The sequence below is a fragment of the Otolemur garnettii genome, unplaced genomic scaffold (assembly GCF_000181295.1).
Source record: "Otolemur garnettii isolate 467f Iridium unplaced genomic scaffold, OtoGar3 scaffold00040, whole genome shotgun sequence".
NCBI lineage: Eukaryota > Metazoa > Chordata > Mammalia > Primates > Galagidae > Otolemur > Otolemur garnettii.
Genome location: NW_003852435.1, coordinates 7,309,565 through 7,334,258, shown reverse-complemented (window position 1 = coordinate 7,334,258; position 24,694 = coordinate 7,309,565). Strand labels below are relative to the sequence as shown.

Sequence of the window (24,694 nt, the reverse complement as noted above, 5' to 3'; positions counted from 1 at the left end):
TCGAACCCGCCACCCTAGGTGTACGTGGCTGGCGCCCCAGCCGGTTGAGCTATAGGCGCCGAGCCGAGCTCTTAGAATCTTAATTAAATGCACATAAACATTTAACATGTCAAGTGGCTAGTGAGAATCTTAGGTTTAAATTAGATAAATGATGGAACTTTTCAGTCACTATAAGGATTTTGTCCGTCTGAAAATATTCTTCCTGAGGAATGTATCAGGAGCTATTTCTTCATTGCTCAGTTGTATTAGTATAGTGTATTTTAAATAACAATCACTATTGTATTATGAGCAGATAGATTTCTCTCTCCTAAACAATCATGATTTTCATTATATTTGGCAACCTACAAACATACAATATTGTTTTTTAGCCTTTCCCATAGGTCAGTAGCTAAGAGGACTAGTCCTTCTTTTAACCCTTTTGAATTCTGTCACTATTTTTTTTTCTTCTGTCCTTGCCTCAAATTGCTTCAGATATTTACAGTAGTCATTCAACTTCAATAATTTATTATTTCTGCCCCTTCAGTATGTTTTAAGTCTCAAATTCCTAGTCAAGGAATTAATAACTGGCTGAGATGCAGTTATATCTACAGGTAAGTAGTTACGCCCCTCACAGGGGTTGGTATAACACAGGGAGTAAGCCCAGAGGCAAGAACTTACCACTTTGTTCTTTTTGACACTGCTACCCCTCCAAAGTCCCAGTGGAGGAACCAGAGTCCCACACAGGGCTGACCTGGCCCATGATAGATTTGCGGCTTTGTGCGGCTTCTGTTGTCTGCTGCTCCCATGCTTCCTGACTCTGATTCTGCTAATTTAGTGTGTGTCAGGAGTCATTCTACTTTCCTGTGTTTCTGAAGAAAGTCAATTTAGTACAAATTGGGACCTATTTACTTTCCCTCTATCTAACACATACTGTTAGTCAGCAGGGCTTCTGAGGCCAGCAATTGGTGTTTGAGGAAAACAAACTCTCTCTAGACCTTTCTGAATATGTTTGAAACATGACACAGTATATTGCAGCCTGGAACAAAAATTATTCAAAATAATGATATGAATGCTTTGTAATTTGTTACTTGTGTATCCTTTTAACTTTCTCAGATTTGTTTCTTAAAAACTATTTACTTTATTACTTAATTAAATTTTATCGTTTAATTAAAGCTTTCTTCTCCTTGAGCATCTAAATTGTTAATTTTGGTTTTGAGGGATGACTCTGGATTCCTTACAAAAACAAGCAAAGCTTTTCTCTCTCTTCCCGCAATCAGTTTTAGGAGACATATTGCTTCTTTGGTACTGTCATACCAATAAATCATCCTAGATTACTTGCAGTCGTATGGTGCTAAAGTATACCATGCATTTTAGAGGAAATCTGCTGTTTTCTTTTCAATCAGATGAGCAATGTGAAGAGACTCCGGCCACGGCTCAGTGCTATTCTCTTTAAGCTTCAGTTTGAAGAGCAGGTGAACAACATCAAACCTGACATCATGGCTGTCAGTACTGCCTGCGAGGAGATAAAGAAGAGCAAAAGCTTCAGCAAGTTGCTGGAACTTGTACTGCTAATGGGAAACTACATGAATGCTGGCTCCCGGAATGCTCAAACCTTCGGATTTAACCTTAGCTCTCTCTGTAAAGTGAGTTGGTTTTTGAAAACACATATTTATTTGCCTGAACACTTACTCGTAAATGTCAGCCCTGGTTACATTATTTAAATATTTTTATTTTGATGTACTCATTATCAGGAACTTGAACTGAACCATGAACTCAAACCCACAGTGAACTGAGCTAATTTACTCAACCTCTGAACTAAATCCAAATATTAATTTTCTCTGTTCTGCAAATCCAACTGAAGGATTTTGTTTAATAACAAAATTATATCATAAACCTGTGCTTTCTCAAACCAGTGAAATAGAACATCAAAATATTATTTAAACTTAGTATTTCGGATAACCGCATACAGTGGTGTATATATTGAGTATTGCCCACGCTTGCCATTGAATTTTCACCTTTAACTATTTAAAGATTTCTCTGCATTGTTTTTGTAAGCTGAACTAACAGGAGAGAAGATGAGATTGTTTTATATGAAGGGAAATGATTATATTAAGAATAAATATACTTCAATGCCATTGATTTTGAAATGTTTCTATCTAAAGATAATTTTAGAGGATATGAAAAGACCTCCTTGGTCTTCCTCAGGTTGATTTTCCTTACAGCAAATATATTCTCTGTTTTATAACAAAGCTCTTTCTTGAGGAGTGGGCCATGGTAGGGTGGTATTGATCTGCTTACAACAAATTCCTCTCAGTTGCACATCACGAGAAAAGGTAGCTCGTGTTTTTGACCTTGTAACAACCACACTCTCTGATTGAGGAATTTGATTATTACTATTGCCTGTAAGGGAGCGAAGGTGAGAAACAGGTTCAGCTTTAGCAATGAGTTTGCTGAATAGTTATTCTATTGGGGCTGTCATGAATTTTTGTATACAACATCCCTGACCTAAGGCCCTTTTGGTATTAATGCCATGTGAGCTTTTCTGCTGTCTCATCTCCATCCTTCCGTCATCTTCTCTTGTTTCCTCAGGCTGCTATTTTTGGTTAAGACCCTTAGCATGGGTGATCCCATTCCTACAACGTATCTTGAAGATTTTGCGCGTCTATTGCATGGTTACTCAGGGTGAATCCTTATGCCAGGTGCCGTGTTAGATTGTCCTCTTTAATGTATGTGATTGATATTTACTTCTCCCATATGCGAGGCATATTTTTCACCTGTAAACTATTAATTATGATTAAGTGCTTAAATAAAACCATATACACAAAATTTGGCAGCAGAGTTAAGACAGATGCTCGCCCAGCTACAAAGAGGGCCGTTAAGTATTTAGAGGACAAGAATTTGAGCTGAATCTTGAAGGATGAGTGGGTGTTCTGTGAGAGGAAGAGGTGTTCTAAGCAAAAGTCAGCAGTTTGCATAAGGGGTTATAGCGTGGCATGTGTGAGTACATTTAAGTGGTCCATTCCCTTTGAAACTGGACAGGAAAGAAGGAAGGAAGGGATAATGGGACCAAATTGGTCTAGATCATGAAGAGCTTTGACTATCATGCCTAATGGGGGAGATTTTATGGAGATATGTTAGTTCTGTAAGGCAAGTCATGTGATCAGATGGTTTGTAGGAAGATACTTCCATGAGCAATGTGGAAAAAGGTTAAGCTGCACTGTCAAGTACTCTTGTCAGTAAACATATATAGCTATTTAAATTTAAGAGTTAAAATGTGCTCTATGTCTATACCTGTTGGCGGCATAGATAGGGCACATTTCCATCATTGCCAAATTCCACTGAATAAAGCTGGGTTACAGGGGCGTAGAGGGGAGCCATTTGGTGATTGGCTGTCATGGACTGTGTGACCTAAGAGAGTGACAGAGGAAACGGAACTAAGACAGTGAATGAGGATGATAGTGTGGGAGGTGAAGTAGAGAAAGAGATCAGAGATAACTCTCAGGTGTCGAGCTTAGCCAACTGAGGGAGATTTTGCTACTGACACATTTGAAGTGGCTACTCAAAAGGAAATGAAATCAGTGTGGACGTTTTATAAATTATTATTTCCCGGCAGTGCCTGTGGCTCAAAGGAGTAGGGCACTAGCCCTATATGCCAGAGATGGCGGGTTCAAACCCAGCCCCGCCCAAAAACTGCAAAAAAAATTATTATTTCCCTCCTTTTGTCTGCTTCAAAAGGGCATTCGATGGAAGCTGATTTCATCATTATCAGCAAATATTTGAGTGTCCACTATGTAACTATCACAGTGATGGTTTGAAATGGTGGGGTTCTAAGCTAAGAAAATGATAAAAGGTTTGAGGTAGGATGTTAGAGGGGATGGAGGGACGTGTACAAATTTGAAAACATCTAGAGAATTTTTAAGGCATAGTGGCTGAAGGAGAAGGAGGCAAGCAAGACCGCCAGGTTCAGGTTTTCTCTGAGAAAGGAAACAAAGGAAAAAACAGGATGACGAGCAGGGTAGGGGAGAAGTAATATCCATACCTCCAGATCTACTGGAGTAGAAGTATTGTTTTGCATCACATATGGATAGTGGACTCACAAAAAGTTGGCGGCACGCCTTCCTCAAAGAAGAGCTATGACAGGAGACTAATTCCGATTAATAAAGTGGAGTAGGCTAATATAGTGCTGGCTACATAGTAAATACCCAAGAAATAGTTGGTGAATTCATGAAACTTGTTGCAATATGACACAGTGTAGTGTTTCATGTTATTTTGTAATTGGAAATAAATTTATATTGTCTCATTGAGTTATAACCACTGATGTATACTAATTTAAAAATCTTTTATGAATGCAAAGCATGCTGTTATTATCTTACTGCAGTTAGTCTTCAAACCAGTTAGTCTGTCTCCAGATAAGGAGTTTACTACATTTTTATGCAAGGAGACGGGGTATTTTGATCATCCCTCATAGGAGCCTTCTGTTGTGCAAAAAACAAAATAAATACTAAATCTTCATATTTTTTATTAGACTACATGTCAAGTTGAAAGCATATATTGAGCAAGATGATATCTCATCATGTTTGTTATCAGAAGTAGCAGCTTGATCTTTGACAATTGTGATTGAATTTTCACACTGAGTATAAAGCATTTGGTTTGATGATAAGCCCCTACGCAAGGAATTCCATATTTATTTGACAGTAGAAAGACAGGGAAATATTTTAATCTCTTAAAACATGCTGGGTAATTATATGACACTTAACATTCTCTATCCAAAATCCTTACTTTTAAATGCCCTTTACAAATTTAGCTCAAGTATGGAAGATGCGTGAAAATTCATATTAAATTATTAACTTTGCATTGTTTTGAAATAAGTATATGGATCTTCAGTTCCAGCCATAGGATACTTTACTTTTAGGAGCTATATTGGATCTTCGGATACATTTGTAATTGGATGGCTAATTATAATGTCTCTGAGGTCAGAGAGAAAAAGTTCATTTGTTTTTTTATATTCCAAAGGTTTGATGTGATATATAACAAATAAATATAAAAGTAAATTATGTCATATAAGGTAAACATAAACTAGAATTTGTTATTAAGGTGTAATTAAAAGTTGTTTGGATGTGGGACTTTTTGGTAGCCAAAGTGAGGTGTAAACATTTTCAAAAAAACTTAATAAGCTAAAGGCTTATTCATAATTAAGGCCTATTCTGATTAGCTAAGGCTAATTTTTAAGAATTTTCACATGCATATCTTTATAAAAGGAAAATGTAGTGTTGAATATTCTCCTTGTAAACAACAAATGAACGAATTAGTTTCATGAGGATCTTTTTTTTTTTTTTGACAGAGTCTTGCTCTGTTACTCAGGCTAGAGTATAGTGGCATCATCACAGCTCACTACAGCCTTAAACTCCTAGCCTCAAGTGATCCTCTTGCTTCAGCATCCCAAGCAGCTAGGGCTACAGGTGTGTGCCACCACACCCAGGTAATTATTTTTTATTTTATAGAGACAGGATTTTACTCTTGCTTAGGCTGGTTAGGAATTCCTGATCTGAAGCAATCCTGTTGTGTAGGCCTTCTAGAGTGCTAGGATTACAGTGATCTTTCTTTTAAAATTATGCTTCTCTCCTCTCATCTCCTATACAAATGTACTTTCTAGCCACAGTAGTGACACTTCTAGTTTAGGTAAAATGGTATAAGTACCTTGCTTTCTGATGGCCTGCCTTTTTACTATACAGTAAAATGAAGGACTGCTTGTCTTTCAAAAGTTCTCCAGAGATATTACTAAAATGTAGATAAAAATTGGCTAACACAGGCAGACATGGTGGCCCACAATTGTGATGCTAGCACTCTGGGAGGCTGAGGTGGGTAGACTGCTTGAGCTCAGTAGTCACAGACCAGCTTGAGCAAGAGTAATACCAATAAATAGCTGGTCGAGTGACAGGGACCTGTAGTCCCAGGTACTCAGGAGGCTGACTCAAGAGGATTACTTGAGCATAAGAGTTTGAGGTTGCTGTGAGCTGTGACACCTTGACACTCTATGGAGAGTGACAAAGTGAGACTCTACCTCAAAAAAAAAAAAAACTGGTTAATAGGCATTTTGATATTATATTCTTTTGGTGGGGACTAAATGTAAATTTTTAGAAAGCTAATCAGCAGATGGTAGATGCTTTTCTGACCAAAATACCTACCTGGAAAAATTTGTATCTGGTTAGAGTTGAGGGTGTTTCTCCAAGATAACCTGTTGGTAGAACCAAAATCTTTTATTCAAGTAGGTCAGCATTCTAAGTAAAGAATAAATTGACCCAACCGTCAAAGTTTAATGTCATATTAACATATATGTAATAATTTTGTCTTATAAATTTAAGAAGCAGGTGTTACTAATCCACACATAATGTTTAAACATGTTTACTAATGTGTGATTTCTGAATAACAAATCATTCTGATTAATACAACTGGATAATGTAGCTCTTGTTCTAGGAAATTATTAATAAACTGACTTCCTATATTGAGATAATCGATAAAGTTTTGAAGGAATTTACTAAGTGTAATAACTAATTTTTTCTCAGTATTTATGCTGTTATTCTTTGTGAAAATTGCAGAAACAAATAACTATTGATTTTCCTTTAAATTTATCCATACTGTCACTTTGTGAGAAGCTTTCTGTTCTGTAGGACAGGAGAATATATAATAAGTTCATCTCAAAGTTGAAGACCTTAAAAGATACATGGTAATTGGGCTGTGGGGGTTGGGTGCTTTGGTGTTAAAAGGGTGGGGGTGGCAGGCAAGATTGATTTTTACTATAAATTCTTTTTTCTAGTGTATGATTTTTTAATTACATCTATGAACATTCCTTTTATTATATAAATAACAGGCTACCCAAAGCTAGAATAACTTCACTAAGACTAGAATAACTTCAACGGAAACAACAAACATTGAATTCACATTTTCTTTACTGTTTCTAGCAACCCTAGTGAATGACATTTAAAATTATGACAGCACTTTCTTGGATGATATTGATTTGTAACCTGGAATATACTTAAAAAATACAGGCTGCCTCAGTCCCAACACCAGTTAAATTAACTCAAAATGCATGGATGTGGTTCCTGATTAGTGACATATTTAAAAGAGCGTCCTGGGTGATTTTAATACTTAACTCGAGCTGAGGAGCGCTTTATATGCCTTCTGCCCTACTTGGATATCGCAGAATGCAAAATTCCTGATTGATAGTCTAGAATGAACAAACAAACATCTCAAAAGAAAAAATGAAAACCTCTAAATAAAAACCAAAAAGGAACAACTTTGCTTCTTCAATTAATGATAAGGGGTGAAAATATTTCCCAAAACTACTGCTTTACCGTCATGCCAAACCGAACACTATTTAAAAAAAAAAAAAAAAAACTTTGAAAAGGAGCATGAATTTCAGGTACATAATGGAACCCAAACAAGGTCAAGGCCAGGGTCTTGAGTCACTTTGGAATTCTCTGCCTTCTATGTCTTTGCCTATCACAGGTTTTTCTCTTGCATATCTGTCGCAGTCACACAGATTAATATTGTGTATCATTTCTGTGAAATTATGATTCTCATCTATCACTTTTTCCTTTACTCTATGAAGTTACTGTTTAGAAAGTTCTCTGCCAAACAAATCTATTGTTTCATCAGAATTCAGTGTGTTTTTTAGAGGGCTTTATATTCTTTATCAGCTTGGCAAAATGATACCAGTAAATTTTGGTACTCTTTTAAAGTACAGCGCTTATGGGCCAACAATTTGCAAATAACAAGTGTTATTCCCATTTTAAAATGCAGCCAGTGAAATCACAGAAACACTGATTTCCAAAGCAGTGTGAAACTATTTACAAAACTTAACCCCCTAGGACTCATTCACTGCAATATTTAATCTATATGGTTTTCTGAGAAATATTTAGTTGGCTTGTTTAAGTAGTGTTTTTGATAAATACTTTTTATATTATCTTTTTTTAAATTGCTATTAGGCATTATAAATTTAGAATTGTTGTTTTACAGAAGTGAAAAGGATAGAGTGAATTTGTTCAGGTTCAGCCAAGATATTGCTTGTATGTTGTCATCTTACTGCTCTCCTAACAACCATCGCTACTTACTCCCCTTTTCTCCCAAATACTTACCCTGGGAACCTTCCTCAATACCATGCTTGCTGAAAACTACCTCATCAGAGCTGGTGCCCAAGGTGATTCTTAACTGCCACACCTGGTTTGGTTTAGTCTCCTCTTTAATAATCAAAAACTAAACAGATAAGTCATTCCATTCCTGATATTCTAAGAAGCTTACTCTCTACATCTTTATTAGAAGTCTACATTTCTTCTGCATGTTTGGTGTCAGATACAAAAGATGCAACATATTATTCATGTAATAATATCTAGTAGTATTTATGAACATTTGTTCTTGAGGAACAGAGATGAATATGATGAAACGGGTTTATAAGTGGCTTTGAACTATGGTTCCAGTGTTTGGAGGTACGTAATAAATCCAGTATTACTACACAAAACTTGGAAAAATACCAATTGAGGTATATTAGGCATGGGTTTTCCTTTAAGTGTAAAGTTCAGAAGTTTCTGTATTCTACTTAAAAACTAAAATTAATGGATTTGATCCATTTATTAGAAGTCAAAATAAATAAAATCAGTGTATAGAAGTCAGTAGCCATTGTATATGCCAACAATAGTCAAACTGAGGATCAGATCAAAGACACAGTACTCTTCACAAGAGCATCAAAGAAAATGAAATACCTTGGAATATATTTAACAAAGCATGTGAAGAATCTTTACAGAGTAAAGTATTGAACACTGAGAGAAGAAGTAGCAGAGGTTGTTAACAGAAGAACATAGCAGGCTCATGACTTAGAAGAATCAATGTTGTGAAAATGTCTGTACTACCCAAAGCAATCAATAGATTTAGTGCAACACCCATTAATGTACCAACATCACACCTTAAAGTTCTTTAAAGAATAGTTCTACATTTTGTATGGATCCAGAAACTCCAAATAGCTAACATAATTCTAAAAAATTACAATAAATCTGGAGGCAGCACATTTCAGACTTCAGACTATACTATGCACTTATAGTGATCAAAACAGCATGGTATTGGCATAAAAATAGAGACATCGATCTCTGGAACAGAATGGAGAATCCAGAGATGAAACCAGCCTCATATCATCATCTGATCTTTGACAAAGCAAACAAAAGAATCCTTATGTAATAAATGGTGGTGAGAGAAGTGGTTAACCATCTAAAAGACTAAAACTAGACCTACACATTCTCACCACTTACAAAAGTTAACTCATAATGGATAAAAGATTTTAGTTTAGGACATGAAACTATAAAAACCCTAGAAAAAAATGTGGGAAAAATTCTTAGTTTTATTAGCCTAGGGAAAGAATTCATGAAGAAGATCCCTTTGCCAGACACAGCAACAACAAACAGAAATGGGTCCTGATCAAGTTAAAAAGTTTCTGCACAGCTAAGGGCACAATCAGCAAAACAAAGGGACATACTACAGAATGGGAGAAGATACTTCTGTGCTCCAAATGTGGTAAAGGCTAATAACCAAAATCTACAAAGAACTCAAACTAGGCAAGAAAAGATCAATCAACTCTGTTAAAAACTTGGCAAAAGACATGAACAAAAAATTTACTCACAAGGATAGATGAATGGCCAAAAAAACCCATGGAAGAATGTTCATTGTTCCTAATCGTCAGAGCAATGAAAATCAAAACCACTTTGCTATATCACCTAGCCCCATGAGAACCGCCCACCGCAAAATCCCAAAGCAGCAGATGCCACTGGGAGTACAAAGAGAAGGAAATGCTCATACGGTGTTGGCAGGACTGCAAACTAGTACAGCCTCTGTGGAAAGAAGTATGGAGATTCCTTAACTATCATAGGCTTGCCATTTGATCCTACAATCCCATCGCTAGTGACCTTCCCAAAAGAAAAAACGTCATTGGACTATAAGGACATTTGCATTCAAGTGTTTATAGCACCACACTTAACAATCGCAAAGATATGAGACAAGCTAGCTGCTCTTCAACACATGAATGGATTAATAAATTGTGGTCTGTGTGCACCATGGAATACTATTCAGCCATAAAAAGATGCAGATTTCATATTTTTTGTAGCAACCTGGCTGGATTTGGAGAACATTCTACTAAGTAAAACATCACAAAAATGGAAAAGCCGTCATTACTTATCTCGTGGAACTAAAGCAATAATAAAGGAATATTACTAACAACACAAAGCCTATAACTGTGATCACCTAGATGAAATGGACCTTGATGTGCAATCTACCAAAACTCACACTAGAAGAAATGGATAATCTAAGTCCATTAAGTGAATGGAATCAATAACTAATAACCTTCCCAAATAGAACAAGGCCCAGGTGGTTTTACCAGTAAATTCCACCAAACATGTAAGGAAGAAATAATGAGAATTCTGTAAATCTGTCTGAGTAAATAGAAGCAGAGAGAACACTTTCTAAGTCATTCTGTGAGTGCAGATTGGCTTGATATTTGAAAATCAATTAATATAATCCATCATGTCAATGAGCTAAAGATGAAAAATCATATGAACGTACAAATAGGTGCAGAAAAGCATTTGATAAAATCCAAAATGCATTCATGACAAAAGTTCTCAAAAAACTAGGACTAGAATGGAACATCCTCAAGTGGGTAAAGAGCTTCTGCACAAACCTATAGCTGGCACCATACTTAGTGCTAATGAGCTTTCCAAGTAAATAGAAGCAGATTAGAAACAAGGCAAGGGTGTCTTTTGCCTCCTTTGCCACTCCTATTTGATTTTGTATTAAAAGTTCTAGCTAATACAGAAAGCAAGAAAGATGAATAAAAGGCATACAGATTGAAAAGGAAAAAATACAACTATTTGTTCATGGATAAAATTGTGTCTGTGTAAAAAATCCCCCCCAAAATTGACAAAAAAGCAAAATTTCTGAAGCTAGTAAGTAATTCTAGCAAAGTTTCAGGACCTAAGGAGGGTCACATAATTTAAAAAGTTAATTGGCCTTCCTCATAAAAGCAATGAACAATTACAATTTTATTTTAAAATTATTTTTTAGCACCAAAAGTAGGTAATAATGTAACAAAATACATACAAGGTCTATATGAGAAAAACTATAAAACTTGATGAAATCAAAGAAGACCTAAAATAAAAGAAAGATACTTTATTTTCATGGAAAGTATATCTCAATATTATTACTATGTCAATTCTTTCCAACTTGATCTATAGATTCAACACAACCCCAATAAAAATTCCAGCAGGTGATTTTACAGATATTGATGAAATGACTTTAAAGGTTATATGGAGAGGCAATAGACACAGGATAGTCAACACAGTGCTGAAAAAGAACTAAGTTGGAGGGGTCTGACACTAGTACAAAGCCACAGTAATCAAAGGATTGTGGTTTTGGTTGGTAGGGTGGGAGTCAGTGGAACAGAATAAAGAGCCCGGAAGTAGGGCAACGTAAGTAAAGTCAATTGATCTTTGACAAAACAACAAAAGTAATTCAATGGATAAAGAATAGTCTTTTAAAGAAAAGGTGCTGGAATATGTACATAAAAATAAGTGTTGACACAGACGTCATATTTTTCACAGAAAATAACTCACAGTGTATCATAGAACTAAATGTAGAACTCAAGACTATACATTTTATAGAAGGTAACATAAGAGAAAGCTTATGTGGTCTTAGATTTGAGGATGACCTTTTAGACAAGACTAAAAACATCATCTCTGAAAGGAACAATTGGTAAGTTGGACTGCACAAAATTTAAAAACTTCTGGTTTGATAGAATGAATAATATCTGATAGAACAAAGTGACTGTAGTCTACCGTAAGTTATGGTATACTTTAAAATACCTAAAAGGTAGAATTGGAATGTTCCTAACACAAATAAATGATAAATGCTTTAGGTGTTGGAAACCTTAATTAACTTGATTTGATCATTACACATTATATGCCTATATCAAAACATCAAATGTACCCTATAAATATATATGTACATTAAAAATAAAAAATTAAAAACTTCTGTTCTCTGACAAAAAAGATAAGTGAATGAAGTTACAGACTGGGAGAAATTCTTTGTAAAAACACATATGAAGAAAGGACTTTTATCAAAAATAATCACAACTTAATAAGAAAGTAAACAAGTTAAAAAATCCAAAAACATGAACAGACGTGCACCAATGAAGACTTACAGATGGCTAATAAACATGAAAAGATTCTGAAAGGATCAAAATATGCTATACTGACTATTTAAGTTAAAGACACCTGAAAAACAGCAGGTGCAAAAAGATCACTTTGATCCCATGCTGTTTCTTAAAAGCACAAGGTGAAATTCTCTTGTAAAAGGTGACCTTCCTATACCAAAAAGATGCAACATCCTTATCTTCAATATGAGAAGATAAAATCACTGAGAAAATTCTGTACAGACTTTGTTAAAAATAACTCTTCTAAGCTTCCCCACCTAATTTAGTTGCTTTTTCATAACTAACTATTCTTTGTGCCATCCTGTATGTAAGTAATTGACTCTACTTCTTTGGGTCTTCATTTCTTTGATGGCTTCCACGCCACATAAAACTTGTACTACTTTCTCTTCTTATTCTGTCTTATGTCACTTTAATTCTTAGACCTAGCTGGAACCTTAAGAGGATGGAGATGGAGTTTTTAGGTCCCTACAATATTCAGCATCACAGGTCATTAGGTAATTGCACACTAAGACAATTGCACACTGACCCATACATGCTAGAACGACTAAAATCCAAAACACAGACAGCATCAAATGCTGCTGAGGAAGTGGTGCAACCCTCATTCATTACCAGTGGGAATGGAAAAGGGTATATCCACCTTGGAATACTGGCAATTACAAAGCTACACATAGAACAAACCATCAGGTAATCACATTCCTGAGTATTTACTCACGTGATGTGAAAACTTAACATTGATGCAAAAACCTACATACACATGTTTATGGCAGTTTTGTTTGTAATTGCCAAAACTTGGAGGGAACCAATATGGCCTTATTTGAATGGACAAATAGTGGTATCTCTATATAATAGAATATTATTCAGTATTAAAAATCTCTTAAGCCAAGAAAAGACGTAGAGGAACCTTAAATTTGTATTACGAGGTTAAAAGATCCAGACTGGAAAGGCTGTGTACTATATGATTCCAACCTTTCAATGTTCTGTAGAAGACAAAGTTACAGAGACTGAAAAAAGATCAGTGGCCTGGGGTGATGGAAGAAGGAAAGGATGAATAGCTAGGACACAGAATTTTTTAGGGTGATGAAATGATTCTTCATGACACTTTAGTGGGGATAAATAACGTAATATTGTCAAAACATATAAACTATAGAACATAAAAATTGAAGCTTAATATAAACTACAGACACTAGTTAACCATAACGTATCAATAGTTGTACATGATTTGTAACAAATGTACCATACTAATAACATACAATGTTAATAATAGAGGCATTTTATATGTGGAGGGAAAGGTGTATAGGAGCACTTTAATTTTTGCTCATTTATTTTTCCTGTAAAGTGAAAACTGCTCTGTAAAATAATCTAATTATTTAAAATGTTAAGAGTTGGCCTGGCATGGTGGCTCACACATGTAATCTTAGCACACTGGGAGGCAGAGGCAGATGGATTACCTGAGATCAGGAGTTCAAGACCAGCCTGAGTGAGAGTGAGACACCATCTCTAAAAAAAAAAAAAAAAAAAAAATAGCCAGGCATTGTGATGGGTGCCTTTAGTCCCAGCTACTTGGGAGGCTATAGCAAGAGAATCACTTGCGCCCAAGAATTTGAGGTTGCAGTAAGCTGTCATGCCACTGTACTCTACCAAGGGTGACAAAAAAAACTTAGGAGTTAAGAAAACGTTAATATTTCGCTGCATTTACATTAATGGTCTAGATACGCTCACTTTCTGAGCATTTACTCTAGTTGTAGTCATTCCAATGGAAAAATTCTTACTATTAGGTTAGTAAGTCAGTGCTTTAGTTATGTACATTTAGTTGGACAATATTGGGTTCCAGTGAGTTTTCTGAAACTACTCCAAACAATATTTTTATAACTTTTGGAATACATTACAGCAATCTCAACCTGTGGGTCGTGACCCACAGGAACTGTATTAAAGGGCCGCAGCATCAGGAAGGTTGAGAACCACTGTTAAGAGGATGTTACTGATTTGCATGTGTCTGTAGCAGCACATGAAAGTGCCGGTCTTGCTGCAACCCTGCCATGATTTAGGTGTTCTTGGTGTTCTTTTTTGATGGAGAGGGCTACTATAGTTGGTGAAAAATGTCTTATATTTTTGGATATCTTTCATCACCAAAGCGCATAGCTTTTTAAAAAATGTATTTGTATTCTAATTGTTTTTCTTCCTTTGCAAATTGTTTACTATAGTTTTCTTTTTTTACCATTTACCTGTTGTGAATATATTTTTTCTCATCTATAAATATTAAAAGGAATTAATATAGTCCTTTTTATAAAGAGCATTGACCTGTGTTAAATCTCTCGTGGAAAAAGTGTGCAGTATAAGGAGAACATTGAACAATAATACGATAGACAATGTAGTATGCTAACCTTTCAGTAAAATGCAGAATTCTTTTCCTCACCAAAATTCCTCACCAAAATCTTGTGCTCACCAAAATTCAAAAGTAGTATGTTTAAAACAGTGAAGATCTAGGTGGCACCTGTGGCTCAAAGGAGTAGGGCGCCAGCCCCATATGCTGGAGGTGGTGGGTTCAAACCCAGCCCCAGCCAAAAACTGCAAAAACAAAAAAACAAACAACAAAAAAGAGAAGGTCTGTATGTGGCAGAAACCAGCTTATTGTAATTATAAAGTACACATAACTTAAAGTTTTCTTGGTCATTTAATGTTTCAACTCTCCTTATCATTTTAAAATGAAAATTTATTTTTGTATATGAATGCCATCAGTAATCTTAATTGGTTTAATGTTTAAAACTATTATGAAAGTTTTGTTATAGCATTAATGATTATGACTATGGTATAAGCATCTTGTTTTGTTTATTTCAAGGTTTTCATTGTCATTCTCATTGGAGTGATACCAGTCTTCTTAAAATACTTCCTCAGCATGATGGTTATTTCACACCATACACATACACACATCAGAAGAGATTATTCATTCTATAAGAGTGATTGGTTTCACTAATGAATATGTACCAGCATATTGACTTTTGAGCTTCCTGTCTGAGCAGTTATGATACAGTCTTTGTCAATATGTCTTCACACATCTATTTTCATGTGGACAACTTTAACTTATTTTTAGAGATGCTATTTCATGCACACATAACCCATTTTATTCTGCAAAGGATTTGACATGGGATGTGATGTTATTAAAATACACTTGTGTAAATTGTTTGAAGGTTAAATTTTGTAGATATTTCTTTTCAACCATATTGTATAGTATTTTGTCAGCAATAATCTAATAGAAATACATATAGATTTGCTGTTTGATGTGATTCACATAGCATTTTGTTTATTGTATAGATAAAGCAATAGAAAGAATGTCAGAATCTTAGAACTAGAAATGACCTCAGGGTAGAGAGTATCTGTTTCCAGAGGCTTTCCAGGCTGGTATTAGCAGTTCATAGGGCTTTGATATCTTAAGTTGCATTAGTGTTCTTTTGTTGTCTTTCCACCAGTTTTTCCCACTATATTGGGAATTTTGTTTCTTTTGGTGACTAATAAACTAGTTTAAAGATTTTTGTAGAGGACCTATATTTTATAGTGGCTAAGAATTTTCATCTTATTTCTACCAGATAGTACCCATGTCCTAAACCAGGTATCCTCAAACTATGGCCCGCATGCCACATGTGGCCTGCCTAGGACATTTATCTGGCCCATCAGGTGTTTTCGCCTACGCTGCCTGTTCTGCTTAGCAGACAACTCGTCCCGGGCCACAGTCTGGCCCTCCAGCGGTCTGAGGGATAGTGAACTGCCCGCTGTTTAAAAAGCTTGAGGAACCCTGCTCTAAACCAATACCTCTCCCCTCCAGCCCCCCAGTCTGGCCTTGAACTCCTGGGCCCAAGGGAATGTCCCACCTCAGCCTCTCTAGTACCCAGTAGCTGGGACTACAGGCACACCACTGAGCCTGGCTTTCTATTTTCTTAATCATGGGCCTAATACTAGGCTCTTCCTTAGGGATTGCTGTATGTTTTAAGCATTTAACATGTTATATTATTTGGCTGGTCTCTGTTTCATGGTAAACACCAAACGAGAATTGCTGCTGTTGCCCTCTGCATTTGTATTATTCACAAGTTGGGGCCCTCTGCAGTGTTCATGGGGCCATAACAAGAGGATCAGAATCTTGTCATGTTTCTGGTGTTCACTAACGTCTGCAACATCTAAAGAGTCAGGGCTATTTTTATCCTTGCTTAAGTTAAGAGAACATAATCATGGAGAGGAGGGTGACTATTTTGACAATATTCTTAAGATACGTAAATTTCATTTTTTTTTTTTTTTTGAGACGGAGCCTCAAGCTATCCCCCTGGGTAGAGTGCCATGGCATCACGCTCACAGCAACCTCCAACTCCTGGGCTCAAGCGAGTCTCCTGCCTCAGCCTCCCAAGTAGCTGGGACTACAGGTGCCCGCCACAACGCCTGGCTATTTTTGGTTGCAGCCATCGTTGTTGTTTGGCGGGCCCCGGCTGGGGATGCGAACCCACCACCTTAGGTGTATGTGCCTGGCGCCTTAGCCGCTTGAGCCACAGGCGCCGAGCCTAAATTTCATTATTTAAACAGTAAGGTGTTATCAGTCTTCGGATTCTGAATATCACCAAGAAGATACTTAATTTTCCTTTTAACAATTTTCTTCAGATGACTGAAACAATGGAATATTCTTTAAATGTCTTACAAATTTGTTCTGAATACTTTAAAAATATTCCAAAACCTTGCATTGTAGCCATAAGGGAGTATTACTACAGACTGACAACTAGGCCATGATTTATTACAGGATCTGCTTTTAACATTATTTTGTCTGGAATGAACAGAGTGGTTGGAGAAACCCCATTTATCTTTTTGTTTATTTGACATTTATGCCACATTAAATGTACCTTAAAGGAATAATACATAAATAAATAAATTCTATTTAACAGTGATGATTATTCATCAGTAAGATAAATCTCTTGACAATGATACAAAAAGAATTCTGTCAAGCAATATCTGTTAAAATTTAAATAAAGCATATTTTTTAACCTGAACAAATTTTTAAAGCAAATATTTTAGTTTCATTTTCTTTCAGAGATTGAATATTACAAATGTGATTAAGTTCTTCATTTTCAACAAAATTATTTCCCAGGTTGACTTATTCTATCCCGGTTACTGATTATGACGTGAGTAGCAATCTAATGTACCTTTTTAAGTTAATGTTTATTAAAGAAATGAAAAAATATTGAGCAGGGTGGTGCCTGTGGTTCAAGGAATAGGGCGCCAGCCCCATATACCAAGGGTGGCAGGTTCAAGCCTGGCTCCAGCCAAAACTACAAAAAAAAAAAAAATTTTATTGAGCAAGTAAAGATATTTTCTGCTTTTGTGCTTTGAGGAAGCTTACCTTTTTTTTTTTTTTCTTTTGTAATTTGAAAGAGTGAGAAAGCAAATGCAGTAGTTGAATCAGGAAGAATACCTTGGCAGCATTGTAAAATTTTTCTTGAATGTTAGAACGTGAATCTTAAAGAATTTCTGCCCTAGAGTTTAGAGCTGAATAGTTATTTGTAAATGAAACACCATGCATTTTCAGCATAACACTTCTTACCTGAACCTTTTATCATGTATTAGGCTTAGTTTCAAATTTATCTGTAAGTTTGATTTTTTGTTGTTGTCTCTCTATTGCTAAATACAGACTTTGGATTAATGGAAGAATCGTGCTCCCATTTACTATTCAATGAGTATTCTTTTTAATAGTAAACAGTTATCAGTATGCTGGTAATGAGTTGGTGTGTTCAACAAGACAATCCATGGTAACACCTTCCTCTCTAAATTAGTGCTTAGCTTTATAATTGTCTCCAAGTAACTTGAACTTGTGTTTGACCTGAGTACTTAACATTTATTAAACTGGTATATACTACAAACTGTATTGTGTTCCATGGTTCTAATTCTGAATTCTTATTACTCATGAGTAAAGATCAAGATTGACTTAGTTGTTGCTCCATCATGGAGAGACTTCTTAATATTGTTAATTCTAGCATTTGTGGGCTGATTAGCTACATCTCAAATACTACTGAAAACCTCTTCCCAGGTTTTCCAAATGATGGAGTTAGGTGGCACTTGTCTTAATCAGCATTTCACACAGGCCATTGACCTAGCTTCTCATGAAAGGAGCATAGTATGGAAGGGTGTAGACTAGTCACGCTCAGAGTCTGCTGTAGGAAGAGTACTATCCATTCAGTGATTGTCGTAAGGCAGTGGTTCTCAACCTTCCTAATGTCGCAGCCCTTTAATACAGTTCCTGTGGGTCCGACCCACAGGTTGAGAACCACTGCTCTAAGGAAGGAGGAGAATAAAGAAGCTTCACTACTAGTAAACTTTTGAACAAACCAGAAGATAGCTTTTATGTTAACTCTTGGTTGTTGTACAAGAAAAAACTATATTTGTGAAAGTTTGCTGCTTTCTCTCTGGCCCTAAGTTGATAATATGAATGAGATCATAGAATTGCAAGGAGACTTAAACATTGGATTACTATTCATAGGTTTATATGTAAAAATTGAAACCCAGAGAAAGATTCTAATTGGCCCAAGCACACAAAAATAACTCTGAAATGAAAGTATAATGAGGTTTCTTCATTTTTATTCTAGTTTTTTTTTTTTTTTTCAATTTTTGGCTGGCTGGACTGGGTTTGAACACACCACCTCCGGAATATGGGGCTGGCGCCCTACTCCTTTGAGCCACAGGCGCCACCCTATTCTAGTTTTTTTAAAATTAGACTTCCCTTGTCTACTAACACTTAGGTCCACTGTATACTTACTATTATATACTAATAATGTATACTTACTATTTTTATAGTAAAAAATAAATTCAGCATTCCTTTCCTATATTCAATTCCACGTTCTTATTTTATTTATGTGAAAGCTACGATCTAGTAACTTGTCCAAGACTATTAGTGAATTAAAGACATGCTTTAGCATTGCTAGGCCATCCAAACATGTAACTAGCAATTTGTCTGCCTAATAATGCAACCATATTTTTGAAGTGTACTTTTTACAAATATTCAGCTGGATATTGTAGAGTATATATTCTTTTCAAGCAAGGTACCAAATAATGAACTAAGTGTTCATATTCAGTCTGTGTTTTAAGTGCAGGAGCCATTCCTTGAGTCTCTTGTTGAGTAGGTCAATGTATTTGAACCTATTACACATGTAATCAGGTAAACGTGAGGCTGTCTGCGTGGGTCGCTCAAAGGTTCCAGGGTTATTGATAGTTTTGCATCAGTAAATAGTGAATATATTAATATGTGTGATGGCACAGAAATCTCTCGCTCTTCTCCTATCAGATATTAGCAGTTATTTAGTATTTTTCTGATAGTGGTATAGATTTAGTGATGTGAAATGTTTAAAAAATATTACTTATGGCTATATATTTATATAAGAGCCTATTTTAAAGTGGGAAATGGTTGGAAAGGAAGCACATTAAATAGGGCTGTGTGCAGTGAGGTGCGCCAGGCATGGATTTCCAGTTGTAAATTTAATTCTATTAAAGAACAGGGAGTTTTTTTAATTCTTTATATGTTTCTCTGTTCTGAGTGATTACTTAGTAGTAGGAAATGCTACCAGATTATCTGTCAGTCTTGTGTCCATACCACTCCCTCCTGCCTGATGCTCCCTACCACCAATCACTACCTAAAATCTAAGCTAATTCCTACCGTTGCTCAAGTTTTAGCTTACCTAGCTCTCCCTCTGATTACACTTTTTGGGTATTTCAGATTAGCATTGGTCCACCCAGGTCATTTTCTCAAGCCTGTATCCTTTTCCTTTCATTCTACATGCCTTGTTTGGATTCATTTTTTCAACTAATTGCTTTGGAAGTGAAAAGCTCACATATTGGTGTTCCTAGAACAGTTTATTCCTAAGGTCTAACCACGCATTCTCAACAAGGGCAATATCATCCTAAAGGGATACAAATTTAGTTAGTGGGAGTAAAAGTGTCTTATCTCACTGGTTTTTAGGTATAAAGCACAGATAAACTACAGTATGTAAACATAAATGTAATACCCCCCCCCCCGATTTTAAAATTTCATAGATGCCATTAGGAAAAAGTGTCTAAATAGGTCCTTAACAGACAATAATGAAAAAAATAATGAACGCACTGTTCTATACCTAGGTAAATAAAGCTATATACTTTCAGGATATTTCTACCTGGATATCCCTTACATGTTTTAAACTTACCGTGTCCAAACCTGAAACAATTATCTTCTGTGCCCACCCCACCCAAATCTGTTTCTCATCCTTTCCTACACGTCTCAATTAACAGCATCACCTGGATTTCCAGGCCCATTTGATCCCACTATCTCCCTCCCTCAGCCTACAACCCCACTTTGGGCTGCCCTCTTTTTCTGCCTGGATTATTGCCAGAGCTTTTTAAATTACTCTTCATGCTTCTGTTATTACCCTTTCTCTAATCTTGTATCCTCAGTGCCCTAGAGGGAGCTTTCTAATGTGTATATCTGGTCATCTCTCATTCAGCTTAAAAACATCCATTGCTTCAAAAATCAAAATCCTATTTCCATTGCATGGCATACCTTTCTTTTTATCTTCTGGCCTTTTCAGATTTTTATCTTCACGCTGTCTCTACTTGCCTTCCTAACACATACACACTTATTTTAGAATCACTCAGCCTCCTTATACCCTTACCCTTCCTCTTCTCTAGCCCTTTTCAAATGCTGCTGCAAGTATGTGCCTTTGGAGGTCCCTTCTTCTCTTCCCTAACCCCATACAGCTTTTCTGCCTTCTAAGTTTCAGTTTCAATGTCTTGTCCTCATACATGTACTTTGTGATTATTTTCACTCTACTATTTTTCGCACTGGGGCAAATGAATGTTTTCATTTCTATTATTCATTTATTCATTATTTATTAAGTAGTTTCTTGAAGAATGACTCTGTTTTGTTTTTGTATCTCCAACTGCAACAATTTCTAGTAGCAGTCTGTGAATGTGGACCACATGCTAGATGGATGACAACAGCCCAGGGTGGTTTTAAATACTGCTGTTACATAGACTTTCCCTTTATCTGTTTTTTCTCAGCTTTTCATCAGGTATTTTCCCACAGCAGCTTGCATACTAGATTGGGTTAATTTTTTTCCATTTTTACAAATATTGACAATTTTGCCCAAACAAGTAAAAAGTACCTATTTAAGTATTTGAATATTTGTCTTTCAAAAATGGAATTAATTAATTTTACAACTCTTTAATTTCTTACCTACTGAATACAGTATTAACATTATTTAAGTGGGCAGGTTATCAGTGCTTTTGACATTGCATTTTCTCTTCCTCTTGTTCTGTTTAGCTAAAGGACACGAAATCAGCAGATCAGAAAACAACCCTACTTCACTTCCTGGTAGAAGTATGTGAAGAAAAGTACCCTGATATCCTGAATTTTGTGGATGATTTGGGACATTTAGACAAAGCTAGTAAAGGTTTGTGCTTTCATTAAGTTCTAAAGGACAGAAAATAATTCATTTTATTTGTATGTACTTTCTACTTTGTTGCAGTGTTTTCATACTGAATATTTCATTTTAAAAATAAAAATAAAGTTGTAGGGTATTTATTTCATGAGATCTCATGGTCAGAGCTATGAGTTTGATTTGTTTGGTTAGATAATGGGACCTTACATTAGAAAACAAAATTTTTTTGGTAGTTTAAACCTTATGGGTATCTCGTAGCCCCACTCTCTGCTTCTAAACCTCCTCCAGTGTGGCAGGGAGCGTCATTCACAAGCTCTGATGGACTGTTACGTACCTGAGCCTGGGACCAGCAATTGACCTCCCACTTTTGCCCCATTTCCAAATCTCTGAACACCTTGTAGTTGGTAGTTGGAGCTCTCCTTCTTTGTCCTAGTAGATACCAAACTGCCAGTGTTTTGCTTTACCCCTTCTGAAAGCCGAAATTTTCACCTGCTTCAGTAAGCAACTCTTCTTGCAGTAAGTGTGCAGCAGAGGGGAAAAAAGATTGGATGCCGCTTTGTGTAATGGGTCATAGAAAGGTTAAGATCTATTAATACTTGGTAATAATATGACTTAAATACAGTTTTATGACCACCTTAAGAATCCAGTTTTCATTTAGATTTCACATTGATTCTATGGAAACAACCTTATTTGCTTCTAAACAATCAATTTTCAACTATATTTTGGAAGAGTTCATTTGGAATGGGGCAGTTTATGTCTTTTTTATTGACTACTACTCAATGGAATGATCTTATTTTTATCTCCCTTTATTTTTATGTGTATTTTATATTTTATTATTTTTATTATTTCCCTTTTAATATTGGAATTTGTTAACTTACAGTAGGATTTTGTTTTTTTTCATATTAGCGTGACTATTCCTTCTGGGAAAAAAGATTACTTTTATTATTTTCTACTCCCTTTAAATTGTTCCATAAAATGTGGATTGTAGCACTCGATCGGCAAAGAGGCTATGATTGGATGAGATGTTCTTGGAAACTCTGTCCTCAGATGTATGATTCTTTGAAGTATACATTTCATGTAGCTTTTTGGGAAAAAAAGTTGGAAATAATTTTAAGATCAAAAATAATATTTTTACTCTATTTTTAACTACTAAATCTTAAAATTCTAATGATAATGAGTTACTTAATTTGACCCTGTGCTACTTTAAAATATTCTTGGTATAAAATGAAACTGTCTATAATTATAGACATTTTAATGGAATTCAAGAAAGGAAAATAATTGGAAAATTTTTTTACATTAAACCATGTAGGGTAGGTCCAAATAGGATTGAACTGAATGGGGTAAAAACATTAAACACGGTGGTATTTAAAATAGCTTTTAACAGATTGGTTCATTAACTGAAGGAAATCAACTTTTGTAAAGTGAGAATTCTACCATTTTGAATAACTTGATAAATATGATGAAAACAAAATTGAAAATGGGTGTTCCTAATGGATGTTAAATTTGGTAAGTAATGGAGTCATGAATGAAAAATTAGTAAAAACTGCCTTGAAATCTAGAAGGAGCTCCTTTTGGGGGGAAAAGATCAATGCGTCATAGATTGTATCAATGTTAGGACTTTAACAAGAATTAGTGCAGATATTTTTGGATAATGACGGTTTGCATATCTGATCAGGTCACCGTTTTTCACACTACTTCTGAAACTGAACAATAAGCTGAAACATACTCACTTTAGAGGTTTTTTAAATTGTATATTTTTATCAGTTTTTACTATAACTTCAGTTTTTGAAATATTTACCTATGTTGACTCATTTGATTATACTTAAAATTCTGTATGAATATTGTATTTTGCCTTTAAAAAATATTTAACTCTCATAAGGACTTGCAGAGTTGTAACTTGGTGATTTGATTCTTCAGTTTGTATTCTTTGTTGGGGTTTCAGCTGAGCGTTGTGGGGCCTTGGGGGTTTCTGATTTCCATCTGTTACAGTGAAGGCTGGCGTATGTGTCTGGGTCAGCAGATACTGCTAATATGTTTCTCAGGGAGCAGCCAACTTCATATTTAAAATAGGAAACCCATCAGTGAGATATTTTTTATAATGTAGGTGATTGTGGAGCAGAATTTTTTTTTTGTGATTATATTGCCCTATTAATGAATGGGATTTTTAGGAACAAATATAACGTTTTGGATGAAATATTTGGGGAATTCCAGTGTTTTTATATATCATCACTTAAAAGTTTCCAGATTTGAAATCTCCTTGGTGAGCTATTGCATGAATTAAAAACTGCCCTTGTTTTTGAGACATAACAAGTCCTGGTTGTTAGGTACTCCTAGATCATCAGGGGGAACTTTCATTGCACCTAATGAGCTTACCTGTATGACAGTTTTCAAAAATCTACTTCATTACAACTGCTTCTTTTCTGAGAGATAATGGCTTACATCTTTTCTGTTGCCTTTCAATGAAAATATTTGGGGTCATTATTATATTTCTGTATATCATTTTAGTATTTTTTCTGTTATGGACTTCTTAAGAGTTGAATTAATTTTTCCTTTGTCTAAACAGTTAAAATTGACTCTAAGGTTGTAATGATTGCTTCTCAATAATCTGTTTCATTGTTAAGTTGGAAAGCTATCTTATTAATGAATAGGAAATATGACAAATTGACTGTTTGGGAGGTATATTAAAATAAAACTCAGGTAAGTTTACAGTATCATCTCAACACTTTTTAGATTGTTAGGAGTTCTATCATGTATTTCCATTCTTGCCTAGTCAACTCTGATTTCTAGAAATTCCATGTTTAGTCTAGCCAATGTGGAGTGATTACTCTGTGTCAGAAATGGTGCTGTCACCTTGCTATTGGTCCCAAATTTCTGTGTCTTACTTAGTGTGACTCAGGCCACCTCACTCTCATCTGGCTTCTGGTCCCAAGAGGCTCGTCCTGCTCACTCTCAATATCCTTCACTTCCTCCTCCTCCTCCTCCATGCAGTCTGCATACATTGCTTTTGTTATTAGCCTCCTACTGAATCCTCTTTTTTTTT

The 24,694-nt window shown here is 35.6% G+C and overlaps 1 protein-coding gene across 5 annotated transcripts in view; it reads left to right on the top strand.

The window, feature by feature from the left end:
* The window catches only part of DIAPH3 (diaphanous related formin 3), a 481,355-nt gene that overhangs the window by 267,834 nt on the left and 188,827 nt on the right, over positions 1-24,694 (top strand). For all 5 annotated transcript variants that reach the window (XM_003790158.2, XM_003790157.2, XM_003790156.2 and 2 more), the window contains 2 exons: positions 1,383-1,622; positions 21,537-21,666. In XM_003790158.2, the coding sequence (XP_003790206.2) occupies positions 1,383-1,622; positions 21,537-21,666 (370 nt within the window). The remainder of the gene's footprint in view (positions 1-1,382; positions 1,623-21,536; positions 21,667-24,694) is intronic.